This window comes from Lepidochelys kempii, chromosome 7, assembly GCF_965140285.1.
Source record: "Lepidochelys kempii isolate rLepKem1 chromosome 7, rLepKem1.hap1, whole genome shotgun sequence".
Taxonomy (NCBI): domain Eukaryota; kingdom Metazoa; phylum Chordata; order Testudines; family Cheloniidae; genus Lepidochelys; species Lepidochelys kempii.
This window is the reverse complement of record NC_136386.1, coordinates 52,867,729-52,886,639: the sequence shown is the minus strand read 5'-3', so window position 1 is coordinate 52,886,639 and position 18,911 is coordinate 52,867,729. Positions and strand designations below refer to the sequence as shown.

Sequence of the window (18,911 nt, the reverse complement as noted above, 5' to 3'; positions counted from 1 at the left end):
AGTATGCTGGGTGCTGAGTTCTTTTGTAAGTTTGACCACAAGCAATGCAATGGGAGATGAGCTCTTTGGACCTCAGGCCCATCTGTGAGTGCAAAGCACATGGAAGCCTGGCCCGATTGTGTTCTGAGGCCACAGGCCCAGATTGTGCTCTCCATCGCACCTGGGCAAATCACTCCATTGATTTCAGCTGATTTAAATGGATGTAGCAAAGATCAGAGTCTGGCCCGTAGGCTACAGCCCTGTCAATCCAGCACTAACAATTGCTGTATTAAAATTAAAAAACAAAATGAGTGCGGTTAGTGACAAAAGTGTTTCAGTTAATTCTATTCAGGAACAACAGAATTTTTGACCAGGACCCCTCTTCTCCTGCATTGCCAAGAACAATGATTTGTACCCAGTCTGGCTTACAAACAAAGCAGGCTGCTCTTTCCATTTCCAAACCCAGTGACCTTCCCCTGTAGCTCCATCTTATTCAATTGCGTTCTCATTTTCTTTCCCAACAGGTACGTCTCGGAGAACAAGACAGTTTGGCACTTTCCCAGGCAACTACGTGAAACTGCTGTACCTCTAAAACAATCATGCGCCTGCAATGCTGATTAATATGCTTTGTTACCAGACAACATTTAAGTAGCAAAGACCTTTGAAATCAGACAATTTATTAATGTAATAAACAGAAGATGAGAAGTGGAATGGGATGTGGTTATGTGGTACAGTTCTGGGTTGAATGTGCAGGTCTGGGTCTGAGTGACGCTGGGCTTACTGTTCTTGTTTGCTGAAGGAAAGAGACAAAGTTTCTAGTTTACAATGCTGCCTTTGTGTTATTTGCCCCTCCTCCCCAAGAGTTCTGAGGACAGAGCTTAGTTTTCATTCTTTTCATTGAGTACTTACCTCTGAGACAGAGTTGGGGGAAGCAGCAGAATAGAGTGTGTGATAGGTTTTGCTTGTGTGAGAGAAAAAGCAATGGGAACTGTGATGCATTGGAGCAACATGCAGCTCTGCAGCTGCTCCCTCTCTATAATGGGGGGGGGCTTTCTCTGAGATTACCCCCATCTGCAAGGTAATTTTCACTCTGCCTCCCACTTTCATTCTCAATTCTTTCTTTGTGATGTGCACCGTAACGTACATGGCTGGCAGAGAACGGCTTTATGTGGTTAGACTAAGTAGCACTCTATCAAATGGGGAGGGGCTTTGAACTGACAGTTTAATCCAGAGCAATCAGCCAAAAAAATACCCTCAACTTTGGTAATATTCTGCTTCATAATATCCACCCCTGCAGGTTTTTCTGTGTGTGTATATGGGTGAGCGTATTGTGTGCATAGAAACGAACAGGGTTCCATGAGGAATCAACCCAGATTTTATAAAAATGGAACACAAATAATGGAGAATGTAGGGGGCACAGATCCTGTTTGCAAATCCCATGGCTGTTTTCCCCCTAAATGTTGTGCTAAATAACTACACACATTTTGAAGTGTACTCTTTGCAATAAAGACTTTATTTTTTCCTGGTATTCTATCGTAGACATTCAGATAGATGCTAGCAAAATATTACTGAGCTTGCTTTTTTTTTGGTGGTGGTGGTTCTTGATTAAACACACACATTTTGGCTGCCTCCTAATGAAACTAGCAAGACAAACCAATTTGTAAAGCTGTGTTTATACAGCTACTACCAGCTGCATATATTTGTACTTTTTTGAAAAAACACAGCTTGCCCACATACTTGCCTGTAAGTCAAAAATTAATGCTCTTTTTGATAGAAATTCTATTTCAAAAAGAAAAAAGTCTAGATAAAACCAGTTGCATCAGACTGCTTCCTACATTGCCAGTACAAATAGCAAAAGTTTAGATTGCTATTTTGGCATCAGCCATATTTAATAATAGAAAATGCCTATTTTTATGCCGATGCTTTTATACAAACTGATTAACAGTAACTGCAACTAACTGACTGTTAGCATGACTTGCAATACGTTTTGATAAATTAGCCATACTCCTGGGTTTAAAAACACTTATCTTTCGCTGAGATCAATGGAAGAGAAGACTCAAAGTGCTTCGGAAGTATGATTGTAAATATGTATATTTAACTTTGTACAGACAATGTACTTACCTTGTATAGAAAAAAATAATTTAAACAAAATGAATGGAAGGAGGAAAAAAGGCAGTTATGAAAGGTTGTTCTTTTTTCATTTTTATTTAAATGAAGGAATTCTATGTAAGCTCACATGAAGAGTGTTAGCACAAAATATCCACTCTAAACCAGATACAAATACAACACAAAGCACCATTATATTTTTGTGCAGGAGTGGGGGTAACTTCAATCCTTATCTTATTTATGGTTTTTGATTTTCTGCTTTTGAGTTGCATTCTTGTTATCTGCGGCAATGTTTAGACCTTTTGCTAGGACTGGATCACACCTAATTAATCTAGCCAACAAAGTAACGTGATGATATTGACTGTCTATAACCAACTCATTTAAAGGTTTATTTTTGTTGCTGTTGCCATTTTTAGTTATATACACACACAAACACACACAAACCGCAATTTATTTTTGTGTTGATTTTGGTTCCGTATTGCAGTGGATGATGATTTGACAATAAATTGAAGGGCTGAATTATTCCTTTGGTCCTAGTCCAAGTTATTTACTGAAGTTTGTTGGGAGTTGTTGTGTGGCCATTGACTGTCAAAAGGAATTTTGGCCTTTTGAAAATGAGCCTTAGGCTCTTCAATCAGGCGCTGTGATGCTCAGCGCTGCAATGCTGAAATGCCTTGAAACATCTGGGCCTAAGTGCCATGCCGACTCAGGGCCTCTGCCTAGGGGTAGACCCTTGTGCTCAGACAAAGCCCCACTAGGGATATGTCTCTAATGCCCACAGCAGGGAGCCACCCAGAGCTAGTGGGGCTGTACTAGAGCTCTGCAGGCAGCCCTTTGAAGTTGTGGCTCCGGCTGGATCTTGGGCTCTGACACTCCACCCCTTTTCCCCCAGTCCCGAAGCTTTAGAGGCTGAGCTGCAACTTCACAGTGCTGGCTACAGAGCTATTGTTAGACCACTAGTGTAAGCCCCACTCTGCCGACCCACCTGGGCTGTGTAGATGTACCCCAAGTGTGGGCGGATGTCTGCCCAGGACATTCAGCTGCAAGATCAGAGCCCCAGGCTGAGAACACCAGCTGCAGCACCAGTGGCAAAGGCTCACTTGCTAAATGACCACCTAAGTAGCTCAAAGGGTTTTAAATGCTGGACTGATGTGAATAAAGGGCTCTGTCATATCATCAGGTTTTAAGCAGAAATCCCCATGGGACTCAAGGAAGGGTTCTACCAAAGAACAAATGACACAATGTGGGGAATCATTGGGCCACAGAAAGCAGAGGTGAAACTAGATCCAAGCATCACAGAGTCCAGCCACTGAAAAGCAGGGTATAGGGAGGTTTGCATGGATTAAGGCTACAGGGGGACAGCTCCATCCATTTCAGGGCCCCTCCCACCTGGTCCTTTAGCATAGACTCTCCCCTCCCCAGACAGCCCCTTGGGCTCTGCCTAACGTGCCCCCATGACCATGTCTTGTTTTCTCCTTAATCAGCACTGCTCCTACCAAGCTTGGTAGCCCCACTCCCCCAAAGCAGATTGGCAGCGGTCAGCTGCACACTGCTGCTTACTTCTCTGCCTCGGATTCTCTGCTGCAACCAGCTGTGGGCAAAGATACCAGTAACCCGATGATCTGGCCTTAAAGGTGACCTGCAAAGGACAGAAAATGCTTGGGTTTGTGCCTTTTATTGATGGATAAAGCAGGCCTGAAAGGCTTTGGGTTGGGTTTCTTTATTTTTTTTCTGCTTGTTTTTTACATTAAAAATTCTCGTCGTCTTTACAGTTGAACGCTGCAGCAGACTGGAGAACTGCTGCAATTGTGTGATCCCAAGAGACTGAATGCAATTGAGAGGAGATGGGCCTGTTAGTCAGTTCGCTTAAACTTTGTTTTTTGTTTCACACCTGTTTTAATTCCCGTGGCTACGGAACATTTGGAGGAAATGATGTCTTGGCTAAAGATGGAGCCCCTGCCCTCACATTAAAGGGATAACAGCTCTCTATACAGGCTGGAGACCCCACCCCCTAAAGCCTCCAGCAAAACTAGGAAAGACCAGACTTTCCACCTTTGGTATGTTGAAAGTAAGAAACAAAGCTGAGCTTGTTTTGTGGGGGAGGGGCGGAAGGACCCCTTTTAGGACTTCCATAATATACAATAAAGAAATATAAAAGGGCATAAACCTTATTTAAAAATAGCCCCTTGCCAATCACTTTTAGACCACCTCTTCTCAGCAGACATTTTAATGGTTTGGCTTACGTGTTTAAACAGAAGTTCCCTCTAAGGGACAGAATTGTAACTTCTCAACTGTGTCTCGTAAGCGCTACACTTCATAGAATCATAGAATATCAGGGTTGGAAGGGACCCCAGAAGGTCATCTAGTCCAACCCCCTGCTCAAAGCAGGACCAATTCCCAGTTAAATCATCCCAGCCAGGGCTTTGTCAAGCCTGACCTTAAAAACCTCTAAGGAAGGAGATTCTACCACCTCCCTAGGTAACGCATTCCAGTGTTTCACCACCCTCTTAGTGAAAAAGTTTTTCCTAATATCCAACCTAAACCTTCCCCACTGCAACTTGAGACCATTACTCCTCGTTCTGTCATCTGCTACCATTGAGAACAGTCTAGAGCCATCCTCTTTGGAACCCCCTTTCAGGTAGTTGAAAGCAGTTATCAAATCCCCCCTCATTCTTCTCTTCTGCAGGCTAAACAATCCCAGCTCCCTCAGCCTCTCCTCATAACTCATGTGTTCCAGTCCCCTAATCATTTTTGTTGCCCTTCGCTGGACTCTCTCCAATTTATCCACATCCTTCTTGTAGTGTGGGGCCCAAAACTGGACACAGTACTCCAGATGAGGCCTCACCAATGTCGAATAGAGGGGAACGATCACGTCCCTCGATCTGCTCGCTATGCCCCTACTTATACATCCCAAAATGCCATTGGCCTTCTTGGCAACAAGGGCACACTGCTGACTCATATCCAGCTTCTTGTCCACTGTCACCCCTAGGTCCTTTTCCGCAGAACTGCTGCCTAGCCATTCGGTCCCTAGTCTGTAGTTGTGCATTGGGTTCTTCCGTCCTAAGTGCAGGACCCTGCACTTATCCTTATTGAACCTCATCAGATTTCTTTTGGCCCAATCCTCCAATTTGTCTAGGTCTTTCTGTATCCTATCCCTCCCCTCCAGCGTATCTACCACTCCTCCCAGTTTAGTATCATCCGCAAATTTGCTGAGAGTGCAATCCACACCGTCCTCCAGATCATTTATGAAAATATTGAACAAAACCGGCCCCAGGACCGACCCTTGGGGTACTCCACTTGATACCGGCTGCCAACTAGACATGGAGCCATTGATCACTACCCGTTGAGCCCGACAATCTAGCCAGCTTTCTACCCACCTTGTAGTGCATTCATCCAGCCCATACTTCCTTAACTTGCTGACAAGAATACTGTGGGAGACCGTGTCAAAAGCTTTGCTAAAGTCAAGAAACAATACATCCACTGCTTTCCCTTCATCCACAGAACCAGTAATCTCATCATAAAAGGCGATTAGATTAGTCAGGCATGACCTTCCCTTGGTGAATCCATGCTGGCTGTTCCTGATCACTTTCCTCTCATGCAAGTGCTTCAGGATTGATTCTTTGAGGACCTGCTCCATGATTTTTCCAGGGACTGAAGTGAGGCTGACTGGTCTGTAGTTCCCAGGATCCTCCTTCTTCCCTTTTTTAAAGATTGGCACTACATTAGCCTTTTTCCAGTCATCCGGGACTTCCCCGGTTCGCCACGAGTTTTCAAAGATAATGGCCAATGGCTCTGCAATCACAGCCGCCAATTCCTTCAGCACTCTCGGATGCAACTCGTCCGGCCCCATGGACTTGTGCACGTCCAGCTTTTCGAAATAGTCCCTAACCACCTCTATCTCCACAGAGGGCTGGCCATCTCTTCCCCATTTTGTGATGCCCAGCGCAGCAGTCTGGGAGCTGACCTTGTTAGTGAAAACAGAGGCAAAAAAAGCATTGAGTACATTAGCTTTTTCCACATCCTCTGTCACTAGGTTGCCTCCCTCATTCAGTAAGGGGCCCACACATTCCTTGGCTTTCTTCTTGTTGCCAACATACCTGAAGAAACCCTTCTTGTTACTCTTAACATCTCTCGCTAGTTGCAGCTCCAGGTGCGATTTGGCCCTCCTGATAACATTCCTACATGCCCGAGCAATATTTTTATACTCTTCCCTGGTCATATGTCCAACCTTCCACTTCTTGTAAGCTTCTTTTTTACGTTTAAGATCCGCTAGGATTTCACCATTAAGCCAAGCTGGTCGCCTGCCATATTTACTATTCTTTCGACACATCGGGATGGTTTGTCCCTGTAACCTCAACAGGGATTCCTTGAAATACAGCCAGCTCTCCTGGACTCCTTTCCCCTTCAAGTTAGTCCCCCAGGGGATCCTGGCCATCCGTTCCCTGAGGGAGTCGAAGTCTGCTTTCCTGAAGTCCAGGGTTCTTCTAGCAGTTAATGGAGATTCTCCTTAAGTGGTAGTGGCCTGTCCTCTTGAAGCAGAAGAATCTGAATTCCATGCCCACTGCTCCCACACAGTTCTGTTGGCCAAGATGTGAAGCAGAGCACCAATGGGTGAGTGCTAGGTGGCTAAGGGGGGTGCTGATAAGACTCTCACCTCTCATCAAAAGCCCAAGAAGAAGTAACACAGACTGAGTAGTTGCCAGAAAGTTCAGGCACAAACTTGAAAACCAATGACAAAACCTGGCATCTTAATTGAGTACCTGTTCTGTCACCCCACTGCCCCTGGGCAGGATGTTGCAGTAACACCAGACAAGTCACTTGCAGAGATGCAGCTTTAATGGCATGCACGCTGGCACCTGCCAGACGTGTACAATTGCAGACCAAAGAAAAGAAGAGAACCACCCCAGGGGCGGCAGGTTTGTAGAAATTTTGGTGGTGCCCAGAACACCCAGAACCCTCCCCCCCACTGCAAACTCCACACACACACACACCTGCCTAAGGCTCTGGGAGGGAGTTTGGGTGGGGGAGGGTGTCTGGGGTTCAGGCAATTGGGGTGCAGATGCAGGCTCTGGGAGGGAGTTTGGGTGCAGAAGGGGTGGGAGGTCAGGCTGGGAGGGAGTTTGGTGGGGGATGGGCTCTGGGGTGCAGGCTCTGGGCTGGGACAGGGGATTGGGTGCAGGCTCTGGAAGGGAATTTGGATGCAGAAGGGGTGAGAGGTCGGGCTCTGGGAGGGAGTTTGGGGGGGGGGAGGGGGTCTGGAGTGCAGGCTCTGGGAACAAGTTTGGATGCTGGGTGCAGGCTCTGGGCAGGGGTGCAGGAGAGGGTGGGTGTGCAGGCTCTGGGAGGGAGTTTGGGGTGAGGGGGTGCAGGAGGAAATTTGGGGGCCGAAAGGTGTGTTTGCGGAAGGGGTGTGGGTGCAGGCTCTGTAAGTGGATGGGGGGGTCTATGCTTACCTGGGGTACCCCCTCCGGCAGCGGCTCCCAGGCAGGGCAGGCCAGGGGGTCTCCTCACACTGCTGTCTCCAGGCACCGCCCCTGCAGCTTCCCATTGGCTGCAGGGGCAGCGCGCAGCGGCACAACCCCCTCACACGGGCTGCGAGGCCCTGCCGGCAGCCACGTGGAACGAGTGCGGAGGAAGCCGCTCAGCCCCGTTGCGCTGCTGGGTAGCGATGGGAGCCTCTGGGCTGTTTTAAATCACCTGGGGGCAGCAGGTGGGGCCAGGGGAAGCATGGGGGGAGGTGGGAAACTTTGCTGGAGCCGGGCCCCTGGGACAGGAATATTCCTGGTGCCTGGGCACCACGGGCCCATAGAACTCGCTGCCCATGCCACCCACAGGTCAAGCCTGCAGTGGCTGAATCTGTGAGGCCCCAGTATTGGGAAAGGTTCCTGACAAAGTTGAACCATATGTTACCACAATGATGATGGACTCTGAAAGAGAGAACAGCCTGGCTGTGAGATCTGAGAGCTTGTCGGGGCTACTTCCCGCCTACAGCTGTGCATGCGCAATTCTCCTTGATGGCCAAAACCTCTCGACAGCACCCAGTCTGAATAGCGGGGCAGGGTTCCTTCCAGTCAACTGGCTGGTGGAATTTACAGAAATCCTTCCGCTGCCTTCAGTGGGCACTGGCTCAGAGAGCCAGCCGCATGGGGAGAGAGAACGCTGCTTTCCCTGCTGAAGCAGTCAGAGCTCAGGCTGGAGCAATTAAACAGGTCCTTTAACGGGCCAGCTGTGTGGATGGCTAATTGCAGTGTAGACATCCCCCTAGGCTCCTTGCCATTACTCATTTAGTGACACCGTGCATTGCAGGTCTTAGGTACAACCACTAGGGGTCAAGCTTTTACATCTCTGGAAGGGACCGACACCACTTTAGAGGTAACCTAGTCCTGGTTGCTCTGATTCTGACCTGCAGGAGCAAAAAGCTTACTTTGCAAAAGCAGCCACTAGCCCTTGACTGTGCAGGCTGCTGACGACTTTTAGCACCACAGCACAAAGCAAGGCTTGGTCTTGTTTGGGCCGCTAGGCATTAATACAAATCATAATGTGGAGATTTAGTGGCTTCATTTCCAAGTGCCAGGCACTCAAACTGCTCAGCTGCCTTACTTGGTCCTCAGCGCTGTAGTACCTCAGCACCGCCCAATCGTCAATGGAGTTTATCCTCACGACCCCTCCATCCCCGGTGAGGCATGGGCTGGACTAAGAGACTTGCCCACGGCTACACAGGATGGTCTCCTGTGTCCCACATCCACTGTACCATCCTTCCTTCTGACGTTGTTGTTCTTGACGAAAACAAGGCTGAATACCTGGTTTAATGCTTTGCCCAGCTAGTCTCTATCAGTGTTGGACAAATACGGAATACATGTCCAGCTACTTAACAGCCTGGGGCTCTTGCCCTTGAAGCGAGAGGTGGCGGTTGTCTTAGAATGTGTAGCCATAATGCAGCTGCCAGAGCATGGATGACCTTCCCTTGTGCCAACAGCATGAAGAGCCAGCTGGCAGCTGATTAACTGGGGCATTGCACTTGCCTTTTAATTTTGCCCCTTTGATTTTGGGTCATCTTGCTTACCTTGTTCTGCTTCCACATGTTAATCATTAGTATATAGGAAGTGAGTGAGGCCACCATGGCCCTCACCCCAATCCCATGCCCTCAACCAAAGATTTTCGGGAGGGGGAGTTAAGGGAGTCAGGGTCAGACTTTTTTCACGTGCCAATATCCTTTTTGCAAAAATTCACATGGGATACCTGCCTGCTTGCCTGGCATGTGGCTGCAGACAGGCCACCCTCTGCTTATTCTTGTTGCAATCTTGTATTAAGATTTTATATTGCTTAGTGTATTATTGTTGAGCATTTGTTTAAAGCAATATAAACATGTTTTTTTTTACTAATGATGGGCCAGGACTGGAGATCTGCAGCTAAAACCCCTGAACTTCGGGAAAGTTCTGACCCGAGCTTCACTACTTGGGCCCAATATTTTTTTACTAAAATGCCTGGTTATATAATACACTGGCTTAGTGTGTGATCCTATGGCCTTATAGGAACTCCAGTGACTGTAACAGCCTGTTAATTATGCACAGCTAAAAGAATGACTTCTTCAGGTGCTGGCCTGGCTTCAGTGCTAAGGTCAAAGGTTCAGCACCTGGAGAGCACAGCATCTGTGTGGTTGCAGCCACAGTGGGTTACATTGGTATGGGATGTGAAGGTTTGTAATTCTCTACATAACCAAGGTGGATCTGTATATATTTAAACATCTTTTAGTAACTAGCAGCCTTGAATCATGTGACCCTTCTCAGATTGTTGTTGCATCAATATAAACTCCTTGGAAACTGCACCAGGCTTGTGTAAAGGGACTAGGAACTGGAGACTCATTCTATCTCCCAGTAGCGCCTGCTCATGAGACTCACATGACTGCCTCACAGTCCCAAAGGAAATAATCTCCCTGCTTGTCACTTGGCCTGGCATGAGAAACCTCCTGGAGGCTGACCTTCCAGAGAGAGAAAAGGAAAGGGTTTGGTCAGAGACTGAAATTAACAAGGAAACTGAAGCATACCCAGCATCTGGAGTCAATTAATGAGGAGCTAGACAAATTCTCTAGGACCCCTTCTGCTAAGCTATGACCCATGGATTGAGACCACCTTGTCCCCTGTGACACGAAGGAGGGACATTAACTATGTTAGCATGTGCAGAAGCAGAGTGTTTAACAACAGTCCCTCGTGGCAAAGGGAAATTCTGCCAAGAGGAGAACCCAGGACTGGTAAAGGACCTGTGGGAGACAGACACAACATAGGGCTCATGCACAATTTCTTTGGCCTAAAGGGGCTCATTGGATTATTGCCTTCCTGCTGATGGGTGTGTTGTGATGCTGCCTGTCTGGACTGGGTTAGTATATGTGGCCAGCTTAAGGGAGTTACTTACAGCATGATGCAGCGCACTGAAATTTTAATTCTGTGGCAAGGCCTCATTTTAACTGAGTGCTTTGCATTATCATTATCATTATTACTTATTGTTTTATGGTGGCCACTGAGCGCTGGACGGTTGGCAGGAAACCCAAAGAGGACAGGTCCCTGCCCCAAAAGTGCTCTAGAATGTATTATAAGGGTTCTCATAAGAAACAGTTGAATTTAGTGACCCAGCTCTCTAAATATTAAAAACATCTCATCAGTATAGTCTGGTGGCTGGGGCATTTGGTTGGGAGGCAGCAGTGCTGGGTTTGATCCCTGGCTCTGCCACGAACTTGCTGTGTGACCTTGGACCAACTGCCTCTGCCTTGACCAATTATAGAGGAAGCTTTTTGGCGCAAGGGCTGTGTCTCACTCTCTGCTTGGGGTAATAGCAGTAATAACTTGGGGTTCTTGGGGTAATAGCAGTAATAACCCAACAGGGTCAGATTCTGCCACTCTTGAGGTACTACGCCGGGAGAGGAAGGCTGGCAGAATTTGTTCTCAGATGAGTAAAAGCAGGGTAGAAGACGATATGAATGCACCATGAAACTTACCAGAGTCAGAACTCTTCCTTGGGGGCGGGGGGTGGGGGGGGGGTGGTACTGACTAACACCTGTGTGCCACATGGCCTGGATTTTACAACAGGAACAGTACAGTAGTATATTAAGCTACACAACTCACTAGATAAACAGGAATAGAAAACCTGACATATGTGCACCAAGGACATGTTAATGCTACCATTCACCTGAAATCAGGAAGCTGCAGTGATCTAGCCACCATAATGTTTACAGGTCTTCCTTTCACTTGTCACCTTAGGCTATGTCCACGCTGAATTGTAACCTGGGCTTACAATTGCTGGACCCAGGTCTCAAAGCTGTGCTAAACACGTCCACACCACACTGCACAGGCCTTCTGATTCAGGTCAGCAGCTTGAGCTTCAGCCATGCTGCCAAATGATAGGGCTTGGACCCATCCCCCACAGCAGGGTCTTAGGACCCAAGTCCTGAGTGGTTGCTGACCCAAGTCAGCCTGATTTGTATGTGGCTGGAAGGGGGCTTGGGCTCAAAGCTGAGTCAGATCCCGGGCTTAGTGTGCAGTGTAGCCAGACCCTCAGTGACATGGCAGAGCGCCTGCTAGAAATGCCAGGAAATACAATAACCAAATCAATGTTGCATTTAGCCTTGGGGATCATTTTCAAAAGCACCTAAGTGACTCAGGAGCTCAAGTCTGATTTTCAAACTGACTTAAGAGCCCCAATGAAAGTCAATGGAATTTAGGGTCCTAAGGCCCAATCATTTTTGAAAATGGGACTTAAGCTCCTAGGTCACTGAGCTTTGAAACCTCACCCTTTTTGTAAGTCTCTGTACATGAGCCACCTCAGCACAGGAGGCTGGATGTAATGACCTCTCAAGGTCCCTTCCAGCCATACGTGTCTAAGAGCATATGGCACCTAGAGCTCCCTATACTTGCAGGGAATGCTCAGCTGCGCCATCCAGTATGTTTACAAAGGGCTGTAGCGTGACAGAGAATTGGCCCAGTGGGTGGGATTTTCCTAGCTCTGCTCCCAGAGAGGTCAATGGGAGATTTACCATAGCTTTCAAAAGGAGCAGAGTTAGGCTAATGCTGAGCACTTTGGGACATTCCACCTGGTGGTGTTACTACCCTCTAGTCTTACTGCAAATGATACGATTTCGTACAGGCAGTGACTGTTGGATTACACTACCCAGAATCCTTAGCACAAGGGACGCTCTGTTTGTGCTTATAGAGTCAAAAATAAAGCCTGGTGAGTAGGTAGAAGCAAACCTTAAGCTCTTTCCTTAGAAAATCCCATATGTATCCAACATTTCACAAATCAAACATACATGACCCTCAAAATGCTATGCACAGGAAATGAAGGAAATCATGAGAAATCTGACAAGCAGCAGTTCAGAGGTGACTGAACTGTGGCAGAAAGTTACAGACTATTGACAAAGTATGCTGTATGCCGTGGATTCCCAAAATGCATTCCCACAAATCTGCCTTCTCAATGACTTTGTCCACAGCAAATTTGGATAGACATTAAAGGGAATTTGTCAGTGTTGCTCTCTTCATTGCCAGGAGATGTTTAATGATGTACTGGAACAAAGAATGGCTGCTATCTGATACAGAGAGGATTAATAGCTTGGATGCATGCATACCTCTGGAGAAAAGTAACCCATCAAATGGGGCATTCACCCAGGGCTGCAGATAATAGAGAGGGGGCCTATGCCTTGGGACAGTTTAACTTGTGGGCTAATTTTCTATGGGCGGCACCTAAGTAATCCTGCTCAGTTTCACAAACTTTAAGTAGAATGAATCTGCATTCCCAACCGCAGCTGATCCCAGTCTTGGAAATGTACTTGAGCAGGAGTTTATTGGTGTTTGCATTGTTTGTCCATTCGATCCATGTGTGGGTAATAAAGATAACTGACAAAAAGAAAAGGAGGACTTGTGGCACCTTAGAGACTAACCAATTTATTTGAGCATAAGCTTTCGTGAGCTACAGCTCACTTGCATCCGATGAAGTGAGCTGTAGCTCACGAAAGCTTATGCTCAAATAAATTGGTTAGTCTCTAAGGTGCCACAAGTCCTCCTTTTCTTTTTGCAGATACAGACTAACACGGCTGCTACTCTGAAACCAAAGATAACTGAAGTAATGTGTTGAAAGGAATTCCCCTCCTGCAGTGAGCAGTTGCTTCTTTTCTAAAGTGCACCAGGCCCATGCTTGACCTCACCCCAAAAGTGCACCCACCATTGCTTGATCTACCACTGGTCTTACCAGCCTGTTCCCTTCCCAGAATGTTTATGGGGTTACATAAAATCTGAGCAATTTGCCCTTTTTTCTGGACAATACATTGAGGAGGCTGGATAATGGAGCCCTGGAAAGAACTCCCACCTTAGTTGGTGGAGCTGCACCTAAGTGGCCAGAGATGAGCAATGTTCTGTGTAAATCACTTCCCAGTAGGTGATAGATTATGTAAGGGGTAGTACTCTACTCAGGCTCCCTCTCTTCTCTCACGGCTCCTCTCACAATCTCAGAAATGGTGCTGCTGGTAGAATGACCCCCTGAGATATGGTGAGCTATGCTGGCATCTTTAGCATTGACATCATTCAGTTTCAGAGTTAATGTAGGAATTAGATGAATGAAAGACATTCCATACATTTCTAAGATCTGTTGTTTCTGTCTGGCTGCAGACTGACGGGGCAGTCCAAATCTGGGAACATTCCAAAAGGTTTCTTCACAGCCATAAGGGCTAGAAATATTTTCTTTTAATGTAAGCGTAAGTGCTGCAGAGACTGATGGGGGCCATCAGCAAAATGCTGATAGATATGGCACGCTGGCAAGTACTAGTTAATATGACTTGTCAGGAAGGGAAAGGAAGTGTGACTCGACATTTGGTCTCGGTCTAGGGAGAGCAATGCAGCAGGCAGGGAAAAGATGACAGAGAGACTCTTTCTCCAGTTGTGGGCTCAGTCCTGCATTCCTTACTCAAGAGGCTTTTGTCTTTACATCAGCTTATCCATGTTTTAGGGGATAAGGCAGTGAGGGAGTTCTGTGCCCTGTGCCCACTGTGTCACCCGCAACTTTGGGAACAAGCCTATATTTTTGCCATCAGAGCTCACCACATGGTGCTGCCAACACAGAAAGCAAGCCATTATCCAGTACACTAGTTCATTCAGTCTCAATGCTTAGACCTAAGCCATCTTGTTCGTATGAATTGAATGTCATTACAGGAAATGTTTCAGAGTAACAGCCGTGTTAGTCTGTATTCGCAAAAAGAAAAGGAGTACTTGTGGCACCTTAGAGACTAACCAATTTATTTGAGCATAAGCTTTCGTAGGCTACAGCCCACTTCATCAGATGCATAGAATGGAACATATAAGAAGAAGATATATATACTGTGACAAAATTCCTGCTCTACCTTGGTGGGTCTTGCGCTTATTGGCGGATTTGATGCATTGGAGCTTCACGGCAGCCCTCAGCTTGGCCGTTTTTCTGAATTCACAGTCCAGGTCGACTCCTCCTGTGTCTGACCAGGAGTTGGGAGGATTTGGGGGGAACCCGGGCGTGCCCTCTACTCCGGGTTCCAGCCCAGGGCCCTGTGGAATGCAGCTGTCTTCAGTGCCTCCTGGAACAGTTATGTGAGAGCTACAATTCCCTGGGCTATTTCCCCATGGCCTTCTCCCAACACCTTCGTTATCCTCACCATAGGACCTTCCTCCTGGTGTCTGATAATTCTTGTACACACCTCAGTCCTCCAACAGTCTGGATAAAGAAGGTGTTGGGAGAAGGCCATGGGGAAGTAGCCCAGGGAGTTGTAGCTGTCGCACAGCTGTTCCAGGAGGCACTGAAGACAGCTACATTCCACAGGGCCCTGGGCTGGAACCCAGAGTAGAGGGCGGGCCCAGGTTCCCCCCAAATCCTCCCAACTCCTGGTCAGACACAGGAGGAGTCGACCTGGACTGTGAATTCAGAAAAACGGCCAAGCTGAGGGCTGCTGTGAAGCTCCAACGCATCAAATCCGCCAATAAGCGCAAGACCCACCAAGGTAGAGCAGGAACTTTGTCACAGTATATATATCTTCTTCTTATATGTTCCATTCTATGCATCTGATGAAGTGGGCTGTAGCCCACGAAAGCTTATGCTCAAATAAATTGGTTAGTCTCTAAGGTGCCACAAGTACTCCTTTTCTTATTACAAGAATTGTGGGTTATCTTTTTTTCTCTCTGTTTCTGCTCTTCAGCTACATCCCTTTGGAAGTATAAGGGCCCCAGTCCTTCTTTTGGAGTCCCAAACCACTGCCACAATAGGAATGATGACTGATGATCTATGTTCTTCGCTCGTCTGCAAAATGTTTCTTTTCTCCTTGGCCTACACCTCTTAATTTTTGTCTCTCTCTGTGAAATATTTGGGGGCACAATGTGTGTGGAAGATGCTACTCAGAATAGAGGCCAAATTATACAACTCATTGGGGCTCGCATGAGTAAGTGCCATGGAATTGAGCCCCTCCTGTCTTGTCTAGACTTTCAACAGTCTCCAGATTTTATGGGCAAACATATATGGAAAATTGTGCCTGTCGAGAATCATTTTTATTCCTTGCTTTGAGAAAAGCCAGAATCTTGATACAGTACTAGCACTGAGCTTGAAATAAAAATGCAGGATCAAATCATAAGGTGATGTAAACCGGCAAAGCACTATTTTTTCAACCTAGTTACACCTTTGGGTGATACGGCCAGTAATTTTTACAAGAAGGGCTTGAATAAAGTCAAGGCTTTTGATGTAACACAGTATAATAATATATAAAATGTTGTGGTAAATTGAAGAGTTACCACCGTCCTGAGCTAGATCTAGTTCCAGCTAACTCTACACAAGGGCTGTTAAACTAAAAGAATTCCTGTAAAACGCACATTTGTATTGGATGCCACTTATTTTATGGGGCAGCATCAGAAATACAATGTATAATTTTATACAATGATTATACCCCTAAGGTCTATAATGGAAACAGAGCAGCGGGCTGTACCGTGACCTTGCTAAGTTTATACTATGGAGGAGGAATGACTGAATTTTGAGAACCGTGTCAGTATATTTATGGCTGCATCTGTAACTTTCACTCCATGCATCTGAAGAAGTGAGGTTTTTACCCATGAAAGCTTATGCTCAAATAAATCTGTTAGTCTTTAAGGTGCCACCGGACTCCTTGTTGTTTTCATAGAAAGAAAAACACTGCACTGCCAAATGTACTTTGCTCTTTTAGTCAAACTAGTGGTATTGAACATTGCTCATTTATGACCATATTTGTAGAGGCGGCTAGTAAATATACTGACATATTTTTTCAAACAGTCAATCCCTGGTAATAGCCAGATCACTCCTGTATTAGCACCTCCACACAGTAAATGTGGCCAACCCTCATTGCAAGTCTTTTGATATTTGGCATCTCTCTTAAAGCTACAGCTCAGGCTTCCATTAAAAAAACCAAAAGTTTCTAGCTGTCATTGCTCTAAGCTGTGAAATCTAAAGACTGACAAAAGCCAGCAGGCCAAGCCCACCCATGATTATTCCTTTCAGATCTCATGATTTCGGGACCACCTGACTGGTGCCTTTAGCGCAGCCTGGAGCGGGCCAGCTGCGCTCGGCGCTGTGCAGCACGGGCTGGGCTCTCAGCGCTCAGCTGGCCCAGCGATGGGGCCCAGGCACCGGCTGGGGTCGGCTCAGGCCACCCCCGGCAGCAGGCAGCGCCCTTCTCCCCGGCGCCGGGGGCCGGGCGGGGCGTGAGCCCGCCCAGAGGCGGGGCGGCCGGTTCCCGTAGAGCAGAGTCCCGACTCGGCCCGAGCAGGAGCAGCCGCCGCCGCCGCCGCCGCTGGAATGAGCAGCCACCGCGTCACCCTGCAGGGCCCGGGGCCCTGGGGCTTCCGCCTGGTGGGGGGCAAGGACTTCGAGCAGCCGCTCACCATCTCCCGGGTAGGGACCCGCTCCGCCCGCCACCCTCCCGGTCCCTGGGCTGCAGGGGGCAGGTGTGTGGGGTGGGGCAGGGGGGGCTGCCCGGAGTGAGGTACAGAGAGGGGTATTGGGGGGCTGTGGGTGTGCGGGTGGGTGGTGCAAGAGAGGGGTTTGGGGGCTGGTGCAGAGAGGGGGCATCGGGGAGCTTCCCTTGTACTTGGGGGATTGGTGCTGTGGGGGGGCTAGTGCAGAGAGGGGCCCCTGTGGGTACTTGGAGGATTGGGGCAGAGAGGGGGTGTTGGGGGGCTGTAGGTATGAGGGGTGCTGTTGCAGAGAGGGAGCCTCGGGAAGGCTTCCCCTGTGGGTACTTGGGGGTGTGTGCAGACAGGGGTGCTGCAGGGGGCTGTAAGGGGGGGCTGCAGGGTATGGTGCTTCATGCTCTGGGATTGTTCGTGGAATGGTCCCTGGCTGCTGCCGGGGGAGAAAAGATCTGGGCAACAATCTGGTCTGCAGACCTCTCCAGTCCCCACCCCACCTATTGCAATGACTGGAAAGCCCCTAATTCCACAGGAAAAGGCTCTGGGAGTTCTGCTCCTTTGCCCACCTGGGAATGTGTTCCCCTCTCTCACATGCCAGATTTGTCCTGGAGCTATTGGAATCCACCCCTGTGCTATCTCCAAGCCAGAGTTGCCAAGTCTGACTCCAACAATCCTTTAGCAGGAGGGAGCTAAATTCCCTTCCTTTTAGGCATTGATTATCTACTCTAACAATGAAGGAAACTTAGCAAAGTAAAAAGAAAAGGAGTACTTGTGGCACCTTAGAGACTAACCAATTTATTTGAGCATAAGCTTTCGTGAGCTACAGCTCACTTCATCGGATGCATACTGTGGAAAGTATAGAAGATCTTTTTATAGACAAAAGGTTTTCTCTCCCCCCACCCCACTCTCCTGCTGGTAATAGCTTATCTAAAGTGATCACTCTCGTTACAATGTGTATGATAATCAAGGTGGGCCATTTCCAGCACAAATCCAGGGTTTAACAAGAATGTCTGGGGGCGGGGGTAGGAAAAAACAAGGGGAAATAGGTTATCTTGCATAATGACTTAGCCACTCCCAGTCTCTATTCAAGCCTAAGTTAATTGTATCCAATTTGCAAATGAATTCCAATTCAAGTGTCTCTCCCTGGAGTCTGGTTTTGAAGTTTTTTTGTTGTAATATCGCAACTTTCATGTCTGTAATCGCGTGACCAGAGAGATTGAAGTGTTTTCCGACTGGTTTATGAATGTCATAATTCTTGACATCTGATTTGTGTCCATTTATTCTTTTACGTAGAGACTGTGCAGTTTGACCAATGTACATGGCAGAGAGGCATTGCTGGCACATGATGGCATACATCACATTGGTGGATGTGCAGGTGAACAAGCCTCTGATAGTGTGGCTGATGTTATTAGGCCCTGTGATGGTGTCCCCTGAATAGATATGTGGACACAGTTGGCAACAGGCTTTGTTGCAAGGACAGGTTCCTGGGTTAGTGGTTCTGTTGTGTGGTATGTGGTTGCTGATGGGTATTTGCTTAAGGTTGTGGGGCTGTCTGTAGGCAAGGACTGGCCTGTCTCCCAAGATTTGTGAGAGTGTTGGGTCATCCTTCAGGATAGGTTGTAGATCCTTAATAATGCGTTGGCGGGATTTTAGTTGGGGGCTGAAGGTGACGGCTAGTGGCGTTCTGTTATTTTCTTTGTTAGGCCTGTCCTGTAGTAGGTGATTTCTGGGTACTCTTCTGGCTCTATCAATCTGTTTCTTCACTTCCGCAGGTGGGTACTGTAGTTGTAAGAATGCTTGATAGAGATCTTGTAGGTGTTTTTCTCTGTCTGAGGGGTTGGAGCAAATGTGGTTGTACCGCAGAGCTTGGCTGTAGACAATGGATCGTGTGGTGTG

At 47.5% G+C, this 18,911-nt stretch overlaps 2 protein-coding genes across 53 annotated transcripts in view; both read left to right on the top strand.

The window, feature by feature from the left end:
* Nucleotides 1–2,607, top strand: part of SORBS1 (sorbin and SH3 domain containing 1) — a 263,750-nt gene extending 261,143 nt beyond the window's left edge. For all 50 annotated transcript variants that reach the window (XM_073352785.2, XM_073352771.2, XM_073352789.2 and 47 more), the window contains one exon: nt 504–2,607. In XM_073352785.2, coding sequence (XP_073208886.1) covers nt 504–571 — 68 coding nt within the window. In that variant the 3' untranslated portion in view covers nt 572–2,607. The remainder of the gene's footprint in view (nt 1–503) is intronic.
* Nucleotides 2,608–16,646: 14,039 nt separating this feature from the next.
* Nucleotides 16,647–18,911, top strand: part of PDLIM1 (PDZ and LIM domain 1) — a 92,188-nt gene continuing 89,923 nt past the window's right edge. Inside the window, exon 1 of one of the 3 annotated variants that reach the window (XM_073352760.2) lies at nt 16,647–16,998. In XM_073352760.2, the coding sequence (XP_073208861.1) occupies nt 16,903–16,998 (96 nt within the window). In that variant the 5' untranslated portion in view covers nt 16,647–16,902. The remainder of the gene's footprint in view (nt 16,999–18,911) is intronic. The other 2 variants (XM_073352764.2, XM_073352761.2) reach the window with 2 other exon arrangements.